The sequence below is a fragment of the Pseudorasbora parva genome, chromosome 18 (assembly GCF_024679245.1).
Source record: "Pseudorasbora parva isolate DD20220531a chromosome 18, ASM2467924v1, whole genome shotgun sequence".
NCBI classification, from domain to species: domain Eukaryota; kingdom Metazoa; phylum Chordata; class Actinopteri; order Cypriniformes; family Gobionidae; genus Pseudorasbora; species Pseudorasbora parva.
This window is the reverse complement of record NC_090189.1, coordinates 20555909-20570523: the sequence shown is the minus strand read 5'-3', so window position 1 is coordinate 20570523 and position 14615 is coordinate 20555909. Positions and strand designations below refer to the sequence as shown.

The 14615-nt window shown below is 39.6% G+C and overlaps 1 protein-coding gene across 1 annotated transcript in view; it reads right to left on the bottom strand.

The window, feature by feature from the left end:
* The window catches only part of myo7ab (myosin VIIAb), a 47606-nt gene that overhangs the window by 12612 nt on the left and 20379 nt on the right, over window positions 1-14615 (bottom strand). The window contains exons 12-32 of the mRNA XM_067422699.1: window positions 12947-13066; window positions 12705-12847; window positions 12408-12618; window positions 12093-12228; window positions 11023-11129; window positions 9671-9808; window positions 8735-8893; window positions 8481-8573; window positions 8296-8390; window positions 8128-8212; window positions 7824-8042; window positions 5851-6168; window positions 5554-5754; window positions 5237-5413; window positions 4858-4947; window positions 3291-3418; window positions 3078-3204; window positions 2804-2923; window positions 2531-2704; window positions 1979-2206; window positions 1058-1228 (exon numbers count right to left, since the gene is read on the bottom strand). Coding sequence (XP_067278800.1) covers window positions 1058-1228; window positions 1979-2206; window positions 2531-2704; window positions 2804-2923; window positions 3078-3204; window positions 3291-3418; window positions 4858-4947; window positions 5237-5413; window positions 5554-5754; window positions 5851-6168; window positions 7824-8042; window positions 8128-8212; window positions 8296-8390; window positions 8481-8573; window positions 8735-8893; window positions 9671-9808; window positions 11023-11129; window positions 12093-12228; window positions 12408-12618; window positions 12705-12847; window positions 12947-13066 — 3240 coding nt within the window. The remainder of the gene's footprint in view (window positions 1-1057; window positions 1229-1978; window positions 2207-2530; window positions 2705-2803; window positions 2924-3077; window positions 3205-3290; window positions 3419-4857; window positions 4948-5236; window positions 5414-5553; window positions 5755-5850; window positions 6169-7823; window positions 8043-8127; window positions 8213-8295; window positions 8391-8480; window positions 8574-8734; window positions 8894-9670; window positions 9809-11022; window positions 11130-12092; window positions 12229-12407; window positions 12619-12704; window positions 12848-12946; window positions 13067-14615) is intronic.

The window sequence follows — 14615 nt, the reverse complement described above, 5'->3', positions numbered from 1 at the left end:
TTAGATTCTCAAAAACACAATGATCTTCAATAAAAATTAATAAATGATCTTACCAGTGCTTAGGTCGCTCTCTCATATTGCAGTCTTTGAATTTGAAATGAGCTGCTAAATAAAATGCATCTTGAATCTTTTGCTTTCATTGCTGTGAACTCCGTTAAATATAGGCTATACCACGGGAATTGAAGATCTGATTTATATTCATTTTGGTGTATTACATATTCATGTAAGGTATAAGACAAACTGCATGCTCTTTACATTTTTGTATTTGTTTAAATTGTTTAGCTTGTTTCGTTTGCGAGCGCCGTTGCTAGCTGTATTAGCCTGCCTCAGCTTGTCAAAAATGCCTTTTCTAGGCTAAATTAAAGCTGCAGTCCGTAGTTTTTCCTCTTTATCGCCATCTCTGTTCGAAAACTGCAATTGCAGTTATTCGCGGAATTATCAACTCTACGTGAGTAGTGCCCCGGTCGGCAATCAAATGAGCAGCTGTCAGGAGAAGCGCTGTCAGTCACCCGGTGTGCATACTGTCATTCACAATCACAGACTTTACTGTTTGAAAGTATGACCGACATAAGAATGTGATCTGAACAAGTTAGTAGCTCATCCTCTTTTGTTCTGACCAACTAAGGAGAAAAAAGTATTGCAATACATCAAGTTGAAAATCCGTGTTGCCCAGCGACAGCCCCAAAACATCACTGCTCTAGAGGAGATCTGCATGGCCAGAAGTGGCCAAACTATTAGCAACAGTGTGTAAAAACCTTATGGCGACTTACAGAAAAAATTTGACCAACAAAGGGTATATAACAATATATTGAGATGAACTTTTGTATTGACCAAATACTTATTTTCCACCATTTTTGCAAATAAATTCTTTAAAAATCAGACATGTGATTTTCTGGATTTTTCCCCCCTCATATTTGAAGTGTACCTATAATGAAAATTACAGGCCTCTCTCATCTTATTAAGTGGGAGAACCCGGGAGAACAATTGGTGGCAGACTAAATACTTTTTTCCCCCACTTAATCTAACAAAGGTACGTGTTGAAACTAAATATGTATACCTTTATGTGAGTTGCTATGATCATTTGAGACCATTTCTCCACTGTCTTGGAGGGAGTAATTTCGCGGTCCGGGATGTAGGATGGAATAAGATTTAGAAGACGGTCTGGTTGAACGTCTGAGCCATAGTCCACATAGTACTGCTGAGAGGCCAGCTCAGCCAGGTCCTCCTCCTAAGATAACAGAGCACATGCAAATGCTTGGTTAATGAAAGTGATTTAAAGGGTTACTTCAGCGATTAGCATATGGTTTTTTACCAGTAGAAAACCTGGAGTATATTCGAATGATTCGAATCTCCTTCCCCCTCATATCCCCCTGAGACAAGAGATTTATGCATTTTATTTCTGGGAATTTTTTTTAGATGACGCAAATATTGTCATTTTGCATCATCAGAGGAAATTTTGGCCAGAGGCTAAAGACTACAGCCAGCAGAGGGAGCTATTTCCGCATATTTTCAACCCGCGCAAGGGCGGTGGGATCGCACTCACAGCTCAGCTAGCAGCTGCAGGCATTTATGTAAACGGAGAGGCCGGAGGAGCAAAGTGAGTGTTTAAACTTCTCAAATGAATTCCTATGAAAGTTAAGCTTCCAAAGGCATGAACTGAAAATGCGCCAGACTGAACACCCGCTGTGAATGTATGTCGCGAGCGCGGCCACATTTACCTCAGCTCTCATCAGGAGAGATCATTCAGCTCATTCATGACGGTAAATGTAATCTGACTCCTGTAGCGTTTGTGCTGTGACGCTCGCTTGGCGACTCACTCATTATATTGAACAGACAGGTTCAGTTTTTAATTGTACTGTCTGTTCTCGAACTGAACTGATTTTATGAAAATGAACGTGATGGGAAAGTGATCCAGTAATCCAGTAGCGATGGCTGTGGGAGTGGCCTCACAGGGCAATGTGAAATATGCAGCTCTCACCCTATCGCAGCGGTACTCTCCAAATTTGACCCCGCGCACGATTTGCTGGTATATGAGGTTAGTGGCCACGCCGTCCTCAGCAGGGTTGTGCCAGGGTGTGAAGATTTCCTTCCTGAAGAATAGCCTCCAGGGGGCGTTGCGCTCCTGAGCACCCTGCTCTTTGGCGTACTGCTCACACTGTGACACGGCATCCATCACATGATCCTTCCCACTGCCCAGGGATGAAACCTGAGGAGGATGCACATTTTGAGGGTCTTGAATTGGGCTAAATAAATAAGATTATAAGGACATATTCAAAAGTTTGAGGTCTTAATCAGGAAAAGATTAAATAAATCTTTTGACATTCTTTTGACATTTCCGTTCATTAAACTGATTTAAAAAATGTTTTTTATTATCCACACAAATAAGTAGCAAAACAGTTTTTAACATTGATAATTATGAGAATTGTTTATTGAGACTGATATCAGCATATTAGAATGATTTCTGAAGGATCATGTGACACTGAAGACTGGAGCAATGGCTGTTGGAAAGTCTGAATGTGCATTAATGTACCTTATCAAAAAGAGCAATGTATAAGGAGAAGCCAAAACGATCCTTCAGGCCGATTTTGTCTGACAGAGCATTGCAGAGCTCTTCTGCTGTGGTGGCGGAGTCAGTCAGCAGGGTCTTAGTGGTGCTGTCCATAAAGGTCACCGGTAACATGATGGGTTTCTTAGATTTAGTGGCCTGGAGGAGGAAAGGAAAAGAAATGCAGTCAAAAAATTCATATTTTCCAGTACATTTTCCCAGAGTGAATTCTACTGGCTTTTTTGGGTCCTAAAATACCTGCAGCTCAAGCCAAGAAGGAGGCTGAGTTCTTGTTTTATTCACAAGCGTTCTTCTCAGTCTCTCCTCACAATAAGGAGCATAACCAGGCGGCCCACTGGTAATAAATGTCCGCAGATACTATAGAAAATATGGATAAAGACACAAGAGTTGGACCAATGATACACCACCATTATGAATTATTTTGGTTTAGGATCATTACGATAATTAAGAATGTATCAGATCTTATTTCCTGCTGACTAATGCAAAAATAAAAATGTAGTGTTTTGTTTACTTTGACAAATTTTTCTGAAGGCGCAAAGCAGCCCACACAGAGGGAAAGCAGGATCCAGCCGCGGGCATGGCTGCTTTTGGATGTGTTCTGGCTCAGCTGTTTACAGATCTGACAGTAGATCTCATCTCTGAGAGAGGAAACAAATCCAGATGCTTTACAATTCAGATACAATGTGCTAGTAAGCCAACAATAATGCATTTGCCATGTGATGACCTGAGAGCAGGGCGTAAAATGCCATTGCCAATGATAAAGTGGAGCTTCTCTAAATTGGAGGTGGGTCGGTCTTCCAGCATGCTGTTTCCCTGTAGACTGTAATCACTGTCTGTCAGTCGTCTGGTCACCTAACAGACGCAGCAATAGCTTAATTCATTACTGTTTACTTTTATTCAGCCCAGGAAAACAGTAAAGACATCTATAATGTAACAAAAGATTTCTATTTCAAATAACTGATCTTTAAAGGTGGGGTAAGTCTTATTTCAAAACCGTTTTAGAAAAAGGACACGGGCCGAGTGGAATAACAAACTTGTAGCCAATCAGCAGGTAAAGGGCGTGTCTACTATTGATGGTGAGAAGAGTGCTCGGTCTCACTCTGTGCACGGCATTATTCAAAACACACGAGCCACACATGACGGACATTAGCCGAGAACTAGCCTAATATATGCTGCTTGACTATGCTCGTGTGTCATGTTCACTTGTTAGTCCATTTGCGATCGCATTGTGTGTCACTTCAGCGACGATAAAGACCCGTTCATTTCCACACCGTATGGAGCATCTAAATCTCCTCACTGTGTGCTTCAAGCATCAGCTCACACAATGTCTCCAACAAGTAAGATACTATACTCCTAATATATGTTTGCTTACTCTTTTCATGATCTATATAACCCTTATCCAGCCATAATTGTAATATGCCGTTAGCTGGACTGTCGTGCTTGTGTTCTATAGAGTTGTTCATGAGAACTGTTTGATCGCTATCTCTAATCTTGTCATAATTGTAATATGTCGTTAGTTGGACTGTCAGCTTGTGTGCTATAGAGTTGTTCATGAGAACAGTTTGTGATTTTGTGATCGCTATGATTCTAATCTTGTCATAATTGTAATATGTCATTAGCTAGACTTTGTGCTTGTGTACTATAGAGTTGTTCATGAGAACAGTTTGTGTGTGTTTTTGTGATCGCTGTAACTCTAATCTTGTCATAATTGTAATATGTTCGTTAGTTGGACTGTCTTGCTCGTGATAGAAGGGATGACTTTTTCATTGAATATTCGACCTGGATTAGATACACAGAGATTCTGCCATAGCCGTTGATGCCTCTGGGTTAGGTATGTGTGGGGCGGCGCTATCAAAATAGGGGCAAGACCCTTTTGGGGGTAGGGGAATGTTTGTTTTGGTGATTTGAAATACCAACAATGGTTACCAGATAGCACTTACCCCACCTTTAAAGAAAATAATGTATCAGTTTCCACAAAAATATTAAGCAGCACAAAGGATCATGTGACACTGAAGACTGGAGTAATAATGCTGCAAATTCACATTTTATAATATTTAAAAATAGAAAAATGGTTATTTAGCTGTAATACTATTTTACAATATGTGGTGTTTTTATTAAATGCAGCCTTGGTGAGCATAAAAAGACTTTACATTTGGGGTCAGGACTATTTATTTGACTGAGAGACAGGGGGAGGGCTTGAACACATATTTTTTTGCATTAGCTTTTGGTCCCACTAGAGGCACAGAATGACTTCAGCTATTAGGAAATGTAATGGATTATTTGCTATGTACCTCCTCTGTTATCTTTGATTTCCTCTTTAATGTAAGGGACACCAGCTTGTGCCGTACGCTGTTCCTCTTCTGGATGTCAGTAGTGGAACTCTGGGAACAATGAGAGAAAACTTTCATATGTCACATCGGTAATACTACAACAAGGCTTAAGCCTGTTCTGTTAACATTATCATGCCATTATTAACTAATGAAGAACAATGCTTTTTTTTTTTTTTTACAGTATTTACTAGTCTAGGTTAATGTATAAATAAATAGACTATTGTTCATTATTATTTCATGTTTGTTTGAATACATTAACTTTTAAACAACTTAATACACAATTACCATTATATATAATTTTGATGATGTAACTATTAATTCTTATTTTTACTTGTCTCACCTCCTCATCCACCTGTAGGGCCTGCAGCTCCCTTTTGTAGGTCCTCTTTCCCAACGTCTCATAGATTTTAGTCATAACTGGAATCTTCTCAGTGCCGTCACTAATGCTGATATGGTATTTGGGCTCAGGAAGATCTCCCATAAACCTCAACACAGTGATCCACACAGCCAGAGCAGCCTAAAAACACAAAAGAACCATGATACAGGCAACACAGCTCAAATATTATACAGTAAACCTGTGAGCAAAGACAATGAAATCTAATAATCAACTTTATTATTATAAATAATCATTTTAAATAATAAAATAATAAAGCTTACTAGCTGATCTCCTTCATCCTCATGAAACAGCAACGGTTGTTTCAGTGGCCGCCGTGTATACACATGCGTGGCATTTCCTTGAAAGTAGGTTGCAGCAAACTTTGCAAACTTGTACTCCGATAGGTCTTCCTCTTCATCGTCAGGAAGTGGAAGAGGCTCATTAATGACTTCCTCAAACTGTCTCGGAACATTCTCTAGATCCTGTTGCATCCAAACAAAAAGAAAACTAAGATAGCATGCAATCCCGGCAAGGGTAGGTTACTCATTACAGGGTTTAATAGTTGCAAAGTTCTGCACCTCAAACCCTTCTGGTGCTTCACCCTCCAGGTTGGGAAGGGAGTTGGCAATGCCCAGGAATCCAAACATCTTGTCCACCATTTCGGAGTCGTTGACCGGTTCCAGTTTTTCTCTCTCCATCTGCTCCAGAAGCTCCCTTTTCCTCCGTGTCTCATTCCGCTCCGCCTGCTCTCTCTCCTCCTGCTCTCGGTCGAGCTGGGCCAGACGTTCCTGGTGCTTCCTCGCCGCCTCTGCCCGAGCCCTGCGCACCGTCATCTGGTTCTTCAGACGCTCCTCTTCATCCAGACGCTGCTGCTCGGCTTCTAAACGTCGCTCCCTCTAAACATAGAGAGAGTACAAACTTTTTTTTACTACACAAATAACTAGAAAAAGAGGGTAGATAGGAAGTATTTGTCCATCTCTGACAGACAGACAGATAGACAAAGAGACAGACAGACAGATAATAGATAACTAGCTAGCTAGCTAGATAGACAGTGACAGACAGATAGACAGACAGTGACATATAGACAGAAAGAGACAGACAGACAGACAGATGGTAGACAGAGACAGTCAAACAGACTGACAGATGATAGACAGAGAGACAGTCAAACAGACAGACAGATGATAGACCGAGAGACAGACAGACAGATGATAGAGACAAACAAACAGACAGATGATAGACAGACATATAGACAGAGACAGACAGAGAGATAATAAACAGAGACAGACAGACAGATGATAGACAGACAGACAGACAGGCAGACAAACAACAGACAGAGAAACAGATGATAGACACACAGTGACCAATAGACAGACAGATGATAGACAGACAAAAAGACAGATGATAGACAGACAGATGATAGACAGACAGACAGATAGACAATAGACAGAGAATCAGATGATAGATAGACAGACAGTGACAGAAAGACAGACATATGATAGACAGACAGACAATAAACAGAGAAACAGATGATTGACAGACAGTGACCGATAGACAGACAGATGATAGATAGACAAAAAGACAGACAGACAACAGACAAGAGAATCAGATGATAGACAGTGAGACAGACAGACAGTGACAGATAGACAGACAAATGGTAGACGGTTGAAAAGACAGATGATAGACAGACAAACAGACAGATGATAGACAGACAGACAAACAGACAGACAATAGACAGATAAACAGATGATAGACAGACAGTGACCGATAGACAGACAGATGATAGGTAGACAAAAAGACAGATGATAGACAGACAGACAAACAGACAGACAGACAATAGACAGAGAATCAGATGATAGACAGTGAGACAGACAGACAGTGACAGATAGACAGAGATAGATCATAGACAGACAGATGACACAGACAGACAGATGATACAGACAGACAGACGGACAGTTACAGACAGACAGAGATAGACAGATGACGATGAATCTGATCCTTCAAAGATTCATATTTTTGTGTAATCGACTCATCATCCTCAATAATCTCATCTCTTGCATTATACCCCGAACTTTCGAATATTCTGAACTAATATGATTTCTGACCTGTAAGGTTGCCAGAATAATAATCAAACACTGTTAATAGGCTAGAGGAGAACTGGCACCCCGACTGAGTCTGGTTTCTCCCTAGGTTTATTTATGTCTGTCATGCCCTGGTGGAGTTTTGGTTTCTTGCCACTGTCGCCTTTGGCTTTGCTTGCTCAGTTAGGGACACTGAAATTTCAACAAAATTTTTCAACTAAATATCCAAATAAATTAACTGTAGCACCTTTATTAGTGATCTGCCCACATTGTCGCTATATGATAAATTGAAATGAGCTGATAACATCACCGTTTTCTCCAGAATGACTGTACAGCCAAATCAAATTTTGCTGCAATATTGTCCTGTTTGACACTGTGAAGCTGCTTTGAAACAATGGCCATTGTAAAAGCGCTATAGAAATAAAGTTGACTTGACATACAGATGATAGACAAAGAGACATATACAGATTTACCTCCAGTTTGAGATGCTTGCACAGTCTACGCGCTATCATTCCTCGTGCGTAAGCCTGGATGATCAGGACCGCATGGAAGCGCTTGGAGAAAGTCCGCCGCACCAGGAAGCCACGGGACCAGGCCTGGAGCAGGGTGATGCGAGTCCTGGCCGCTTGATACGCCAGGTACAGCTTCCGTGACCTGTACAAGGCCTGAAGCCGTAAGAAACCTACACGCATCTGGAAAGAAGGAAAAATTACAATCAGACAAAACGTCAGAACAGATTACGTCTGCTTAGGTTTCACAGACAGCACGCCAACTCACCACAGCATAGTGCTTTCTGGCAATATAACCTCTCCATATTCGCTGGATTAATGTCACAGCCCTTCTAACCTTCAGGAAGTTAGTTCTGGTAAACAAAACAGACAGATACATATCAGAATTTATTTGTATTTTTTGTCTGCTTTTCTTCACGCTTTCTTTTTCTCGTACCTTGCTTTCACACCTCTCACAGCCTTCTGGATGAAAATGACTTTGTTAGTAATGGTTTTATCTCTTTCGATTTCCAGCTGCATGTCATGATGATCCTACAGCAAATACAGACCAAGTATATCATTTGTAACAATTCTAAAACACCAAAATCTTAAAAAAAAAAAAAATGCTTATTTGTGGCAAACCTTTAGAAAGATTTTTGTTTTTCCTATCTGCCAGTCATCATCTTTCTGCAGAACTGACACAACAATGCGTTGAGAGGTCCCACGCAGATCTTCCTGTAAGAGAACAGAGATTCAAAGCTACCTCCTCATAGCAAATTGTCAGCACTTGTCAAGTAATATCTAGCAATTCTAACAGCTTTGAATAAAGCTGTCAAGCTAACAACATAAGCTGCAAGTCACATCTGTTGACTGCATTAGTAACGCTTTAGACTCGCCTGTTTGAAGGCTGGTTTAACCCCAGGCATAAGGACCCGATAACGGTCCACAAACTCAGCGAACGTGTAGCGTATGGGATATCCAGCTCTGCGTATGCGGATAGTCTCCATCATCCCAGAGTAGCGTAACTGCCTGACACAGAGTCCACTATCAAACATCTGTAGAGGAAAGAACCAGGGCTGGTATTCAAGGCTCAACAGGAAACTTTTTAATGAGCAAAATTAGGATTAGAACCTCTATTTACACAATATATAATTTAATCTTAACATATATAACAGTTTTCGTAATAAACCTAACAAAAATTGAACTAGTTTTATGCTAGTCTTACTCAAAAGTTTACACACCCCTTACAGAATCTGTAAAAATGTAAATAATTTTAACAGAATAAGAGGGATCAAACAAAATGCATGTTATTTTTTATAAATATTCCTTGTTTGTCCGGAGCAGTTAAACTGCCCGATGTTCTTCAGAAAAATCCTTCAGGTCCTGCCAATTTTTCAGTTTTTATTCAGCATCTTTTGCAAATTTGAACCCTTTCCAGCAGTGACTTTATGATTTTGAGATCCATCTTTTCACACTGAGGACAATTGAGGGACTCAAGGGGTGTTCTGCAAGGGGTGTGTACACTTTTGAGCAAGACTGTATATCCATTACTAAAATTCAAATCCAAACCACACCACTTGTCCCATGAAGAGAGGTTGTAAATAAAAAAAATACTAATGAATATATTTTTAGAGTTCTAAAAGATAGAAATTATACAGCTACATAATGTCTATAAAACAGTTTGTAAAGCAAAAAAACACATTTACATGATTAATGGGCAAGTGAAACATCTGTTAACAGACTTGAACCCGGCCTTCACGTCATCATTATTCTTTTGCCCTCTTTTAAAAGTCTACATCTATCCAAACTAACAGAAATATGAATCTACTCACCATAGGCTTTTTGAGCTCATTGGGTTTGATACAGCGTACAAAAAAAGGCTGACACACGCTCAGCGTCCTCATGAGAAGCTCCAGTGAGCGCTTAAACTGACTGCTCAGAGTCGGGGAGCGCTTCCTTGTCTCCATTCCCTGAAAACACAGAAATTCTCCCATTGACCACACAGAAAATTAAAAGGACCTTTGCTACCACATACACACAAATACGCACCTCACAAACGCACATCACACAAAAAGCTACAACAAATACCCACACTCTGCACATCACAAAAACACCAAATCACCTTTCTGTGTGGCCCTTTTTTGGTCCAATCATTTCTTCTTTCTTTCCTGCCTCTTATAAATGTCATTCTTTCATACTTTCTCCCTCGCTTATCACGTTTCTTCTGGATCTTCATTCGTTGCTTTTATCCTCAATGTACCCTTTCTCTTGCTGTTATGCAAATGCTTTTAAGAAGGCATTGTGAAGAGAAAAAGTAATCTAGTGCTAGTTTCCCTCTTTTCCAATCCCACACAGTGCCAGGAAAATGAGTAAATGGAATTTCACTCTTGCAAAAAAAAAAAAAAAACACTGAAATGCTGAAAAACACCACTGAGAACAAGCAGCATCTAACTTGAAACAGAATCTCTCTGTGATGATTGGCTCTTTTACTCAATTCATCTGGAGAATAATGCCACTGCTATAAAATTATTCTGTCAGCGTGTCCTTGCCCACTACTTCAACAGAAACCATTTCCAAATGAGAAAAAAAAACACAGGAACGAGTTTAGCAAGGGACTATTGAGAAATTGTAGTTGAATAGGAGTCTGAGAGGGACACAAACCACACCATTACCGTACCTTTTGAAGGGATGCAGTGGGCTCCAAATAGCCACATAGAAACTGAGGCCAAAAATAAGGTAAGAGATTGAGAGACAGACAGAGGATAGCAGAGAGAGAGAGAGAGAGAGAGAGAGAGAGAGAGAGAGAGAGAGAGAGAGAGAGAGAGAATTGACTGCTGTTAGCCAAGTCTGCTGAGAATCAGCCAGAAGAGATTAGGGCTGACATCACCACAGAGAGAGTGAGTTACAGCAGCAGGGTTAGTCAGACGGTGCTGACACTGTCACATAGAGTCATGTTAAAGCCTCAGTTGAACATTTACTGATTAGTATTGTCACTTCTTTCGTTCACAGTGTTGTCTCCCCCAAGGGCAATATTCTACCACATTCCTTTCCTTTTAATATGCAAACCTCACATAAACCTGCATGGCCAGCATTTGGCCCTCAGAGATGTGTGCGGCCTCGCTGGCATGTCGTGAGCATTTTAATTCTGAGCAAATATGGATTCAGTATTGGAAAAGGGCATCACCATAGCAACATCAGCTTGGAAGATCTGCTTGATGAACTTGTTTTTGGACGAGTGCACAAGCTGGATGATGTCACTGTGGAGGCTGTCTCGGTTTTTCTCCAGGAAACCTGAACAATGAACCAAGAGGGGATCATGTTAACTTAAATAAGCAAAATAATATATATTATATGATATTATTTATACCCTGGTCTGTCTGAATACTCGATTCTAAATTGGCTGGAAGGTGTACAGTAAAACCGTTTAATGCACAGGTAGTTCCAAGTCAGCTGAATCACTATTTTATATTAATAAACAATAATGCACAACATTATTGTTTTCATTGAAGCGCATACACATGGCTATACGTCACTTGTATACAGAGAGAGGAGATCGCGCTGCGCACACACACAAAATCAGGAGCACAGAAACTTGTTATCAACACTGCCCTGCGATTTTTAGTAATACAAGAAGCTTTGCTAATGGATTACTACATTATATTTCTTAGCAATGATGGGGTTAAATCGCTATTTTGAAGTAATAAACACACTTCTTTGTTGTTAATAGAGAGTGACGCTGACCAGACACAGGTACGAATCTCTCTCAAAAACTTATTTAAATAAATGCTATAATTCCTTCATTCAAATTGTTAAATTGTAATTTAATGCACAACCTCTGTGCCGGATTCAAAGCGGGCAGAATGCTGGATTAAATTTTTAAGTCAATTTTACCCTTCCGGTCAAATATTACGCTGCAAATATCAGTTGTAGCTTTAAGATGTCAATGTTGGAAAATTACCATGGTATAAGCGGAATAAACCATGGCTAGCTGTGCATTAAACGATTTCCTTTGCTTTGCGACGGGTGGAATCATTTAATGCACAGCGTTCCGTGAATTATCCCTTATCTATAATACCATTCACAAGTTTGGGGTCAGTAAGATTACTTGATTTCAAAAGAAGAAAAGTGCATCATTTAATGCATTTTAAAATATATTACTATATATTATATTTATGAAAATACATACATTTTTAAATCATTATAAATGTATAGTCTCTAATTTGTAAATAAACTGTATAATTCAGTAGTGTGTACCTTTAGTTTCATAGTGCACCACTCCAGCAAAGTGCTGAATGCCAAACTGGGTCTCATGACTGTGCTTAGGGGGGATGTAGTTGGTATTAAGTTTGTGCTGGGAGTTTAGCTTGTTCAGCATGGTAGCATCTGTTCCCTAAGAAACACAACAGCAAGTCACGGACATGCAACATGGCTAGATATCCTCCATTCAACTCAACATAACAAAATAAAGATGCTCAGAACCGAACCAGCAATGTTCTGCGTTGCTCTATGGACATTATAATCCAATTTATAATCCAAACATACAGCACAGAAACAAAATTCCAACTTTACCTTTGGAAACTTGCTCTCCTCATCAATAAGGGAAATGATATTCATAGGTTTCATGGCAATCATGTCCAAAGCATCCTGGTTGTCTGTGAATTCGATGTGAAGCCAGTTGATGTCCTCCAGGTTGTACTCCTCCTGTTCCATTTTGAAAACGTGGCGGACGAAGAACTGCTGCAGGTTCTCGTTTGCAAAGTTGATGCACAGTTGCTCAAAACTACAGCAGGAATAAACTAGATTAGTACTCGTTTGATAATGCTGTAATAAAAATGGTCTAAAATTTTATTTTTTACTAATACTCACCTATTAATAGTGAAATTCTCAAAGCCGAAAATGTCAAGCAGGCCTATAGACCTACGGATAGTCTTGCTTTCTGTGGAAGGGACCCTAAAGATGGCGGCATTGATTTTTTCCACTATCCACACAAACAATCTCCCATAGATTCCCTGATGGAGACAAAAATATTCCACTTAGAGGATATTGACGAATTCTGTGACAAATTGAGAATCAAAACTGGATCATTTATGGATTGTGAACAAACTTACCTTGACAAAGGCATTCCGGACATCCAGCCCCTGGTCCACACTGAGAGGAGTGGACACACTCTCGCCCCTGGTGATCAGTGTACGTGTGGTCAGACATGTCATGACATCCTGAGGGTCCACCTATTAGAGTATTTATTATTGTGATACAATGTAAAGATGTGTAATGTTCAAAAATAGTAAAATATAGGCTAAATATACATATGAAAATAGTTTGTCCCAAAACAGAAAAAACATATCTGATGTTGTATTTAGTTCATTCAAATAAATTACTGTCCCAAAATAAACCTTGTGCATTTAGCACAAATGTCTATTTATAATATAATTCTTCATATTATATTGCTATCTGTTGATGCTAATTATTCTATTTAAGCCAACATAATAAAATATTGAATATTATTACTAAGAGGACTAATTCATAAATGTATTCATAATAATATTAAGTTGAATATGTTACTCTACATAACTATTATTAAGCCTAATTATATATTTAGTTAAAAGAAATTATTGGATTCTCAAACCTTCATTCTGACTGCTCTTGAGAACTTTTATGTCTTGCCACCAGGGGGCAGACGCAAACAAAGAAAATGGTTTTGAAATCCAGCACTGCCACAGCAGTTTAAATCAAACTGAACAGAACTAAGATTTTGGACAGTGGAAACAGAGACAGACGTAGAAATCGAAAAGACTGACAGTGGAGTGCTGCCGGCAAGAAGTCTAAGCAGACTCGTCACGCTGTGCCAGTGTCTACGATAATAACATTAGAATAAAAGTCTGATGCTCACTAATGACTGCATTTATCTCAGACTCCCCTCCCTCAACTGCACGGATAACACAGTACAGAAGAGCTAAAGAGAGAGATGAATCTCAACAAGACAGCAGAACAAACCCCTTCAAGTAACAGCGGCTCCAAGACTCCAATACACTGATGCAAAAATGGGATTAAACCAAGTCTAAACAACATTTACAGAGTTAGTGCAATGCAAGGACCTTTTACTTAAAGGAACTATATGTAAGAAATGTATTTCAATTAATCATAAAATGGCCCTTATATGTCACTAGACCTTATGAAATCATGTTCATTTCAAATACTTATATCACTGACAGGATATTGTCATTTAATAGTTTTTGCTGCAACCCTCAACTGATGTTGATGTTGACATGTTGTGTTTTGGCCTGAAGCTCCATCCTCCACCTATCGACCAATCACGAAGTCAGTAGTGTTTGGGCATCCGGGTTGCCAGATCTTCTCGTTACCACAGCTACAAACGGATCCTGCAGCCTATCTGGCAACCTCGAGTCGGGGTGAGGTGGAGAGGGGATACACCGCTCTACAGTCATTTGAAAGTGATTGCAGTACCAGTTTTGACCACAATCTTACATACACGTCCTTTAATACACATTCTTTATTCTGCACAGTTCATCAGTGCACAATATTTCTCTGAAATGGCTGTCCATTTCTTCTTATGCCGTGTGGTCTATTAATGTGGAACAATAGTCAAAAAGCTATTCAGGCCTGGCTCCATTCTTTTATTGGAGGCTCACGTTTCACCATTCAATTAATTTCAATGAAAAAATAGCAGTTTTCTCAGCTTTGAATATAAAGTTTATAATACGAAATAGTCATACTGTCAGATATAAAGATCTCACAATTATTAGAAAAAAGTTGCAA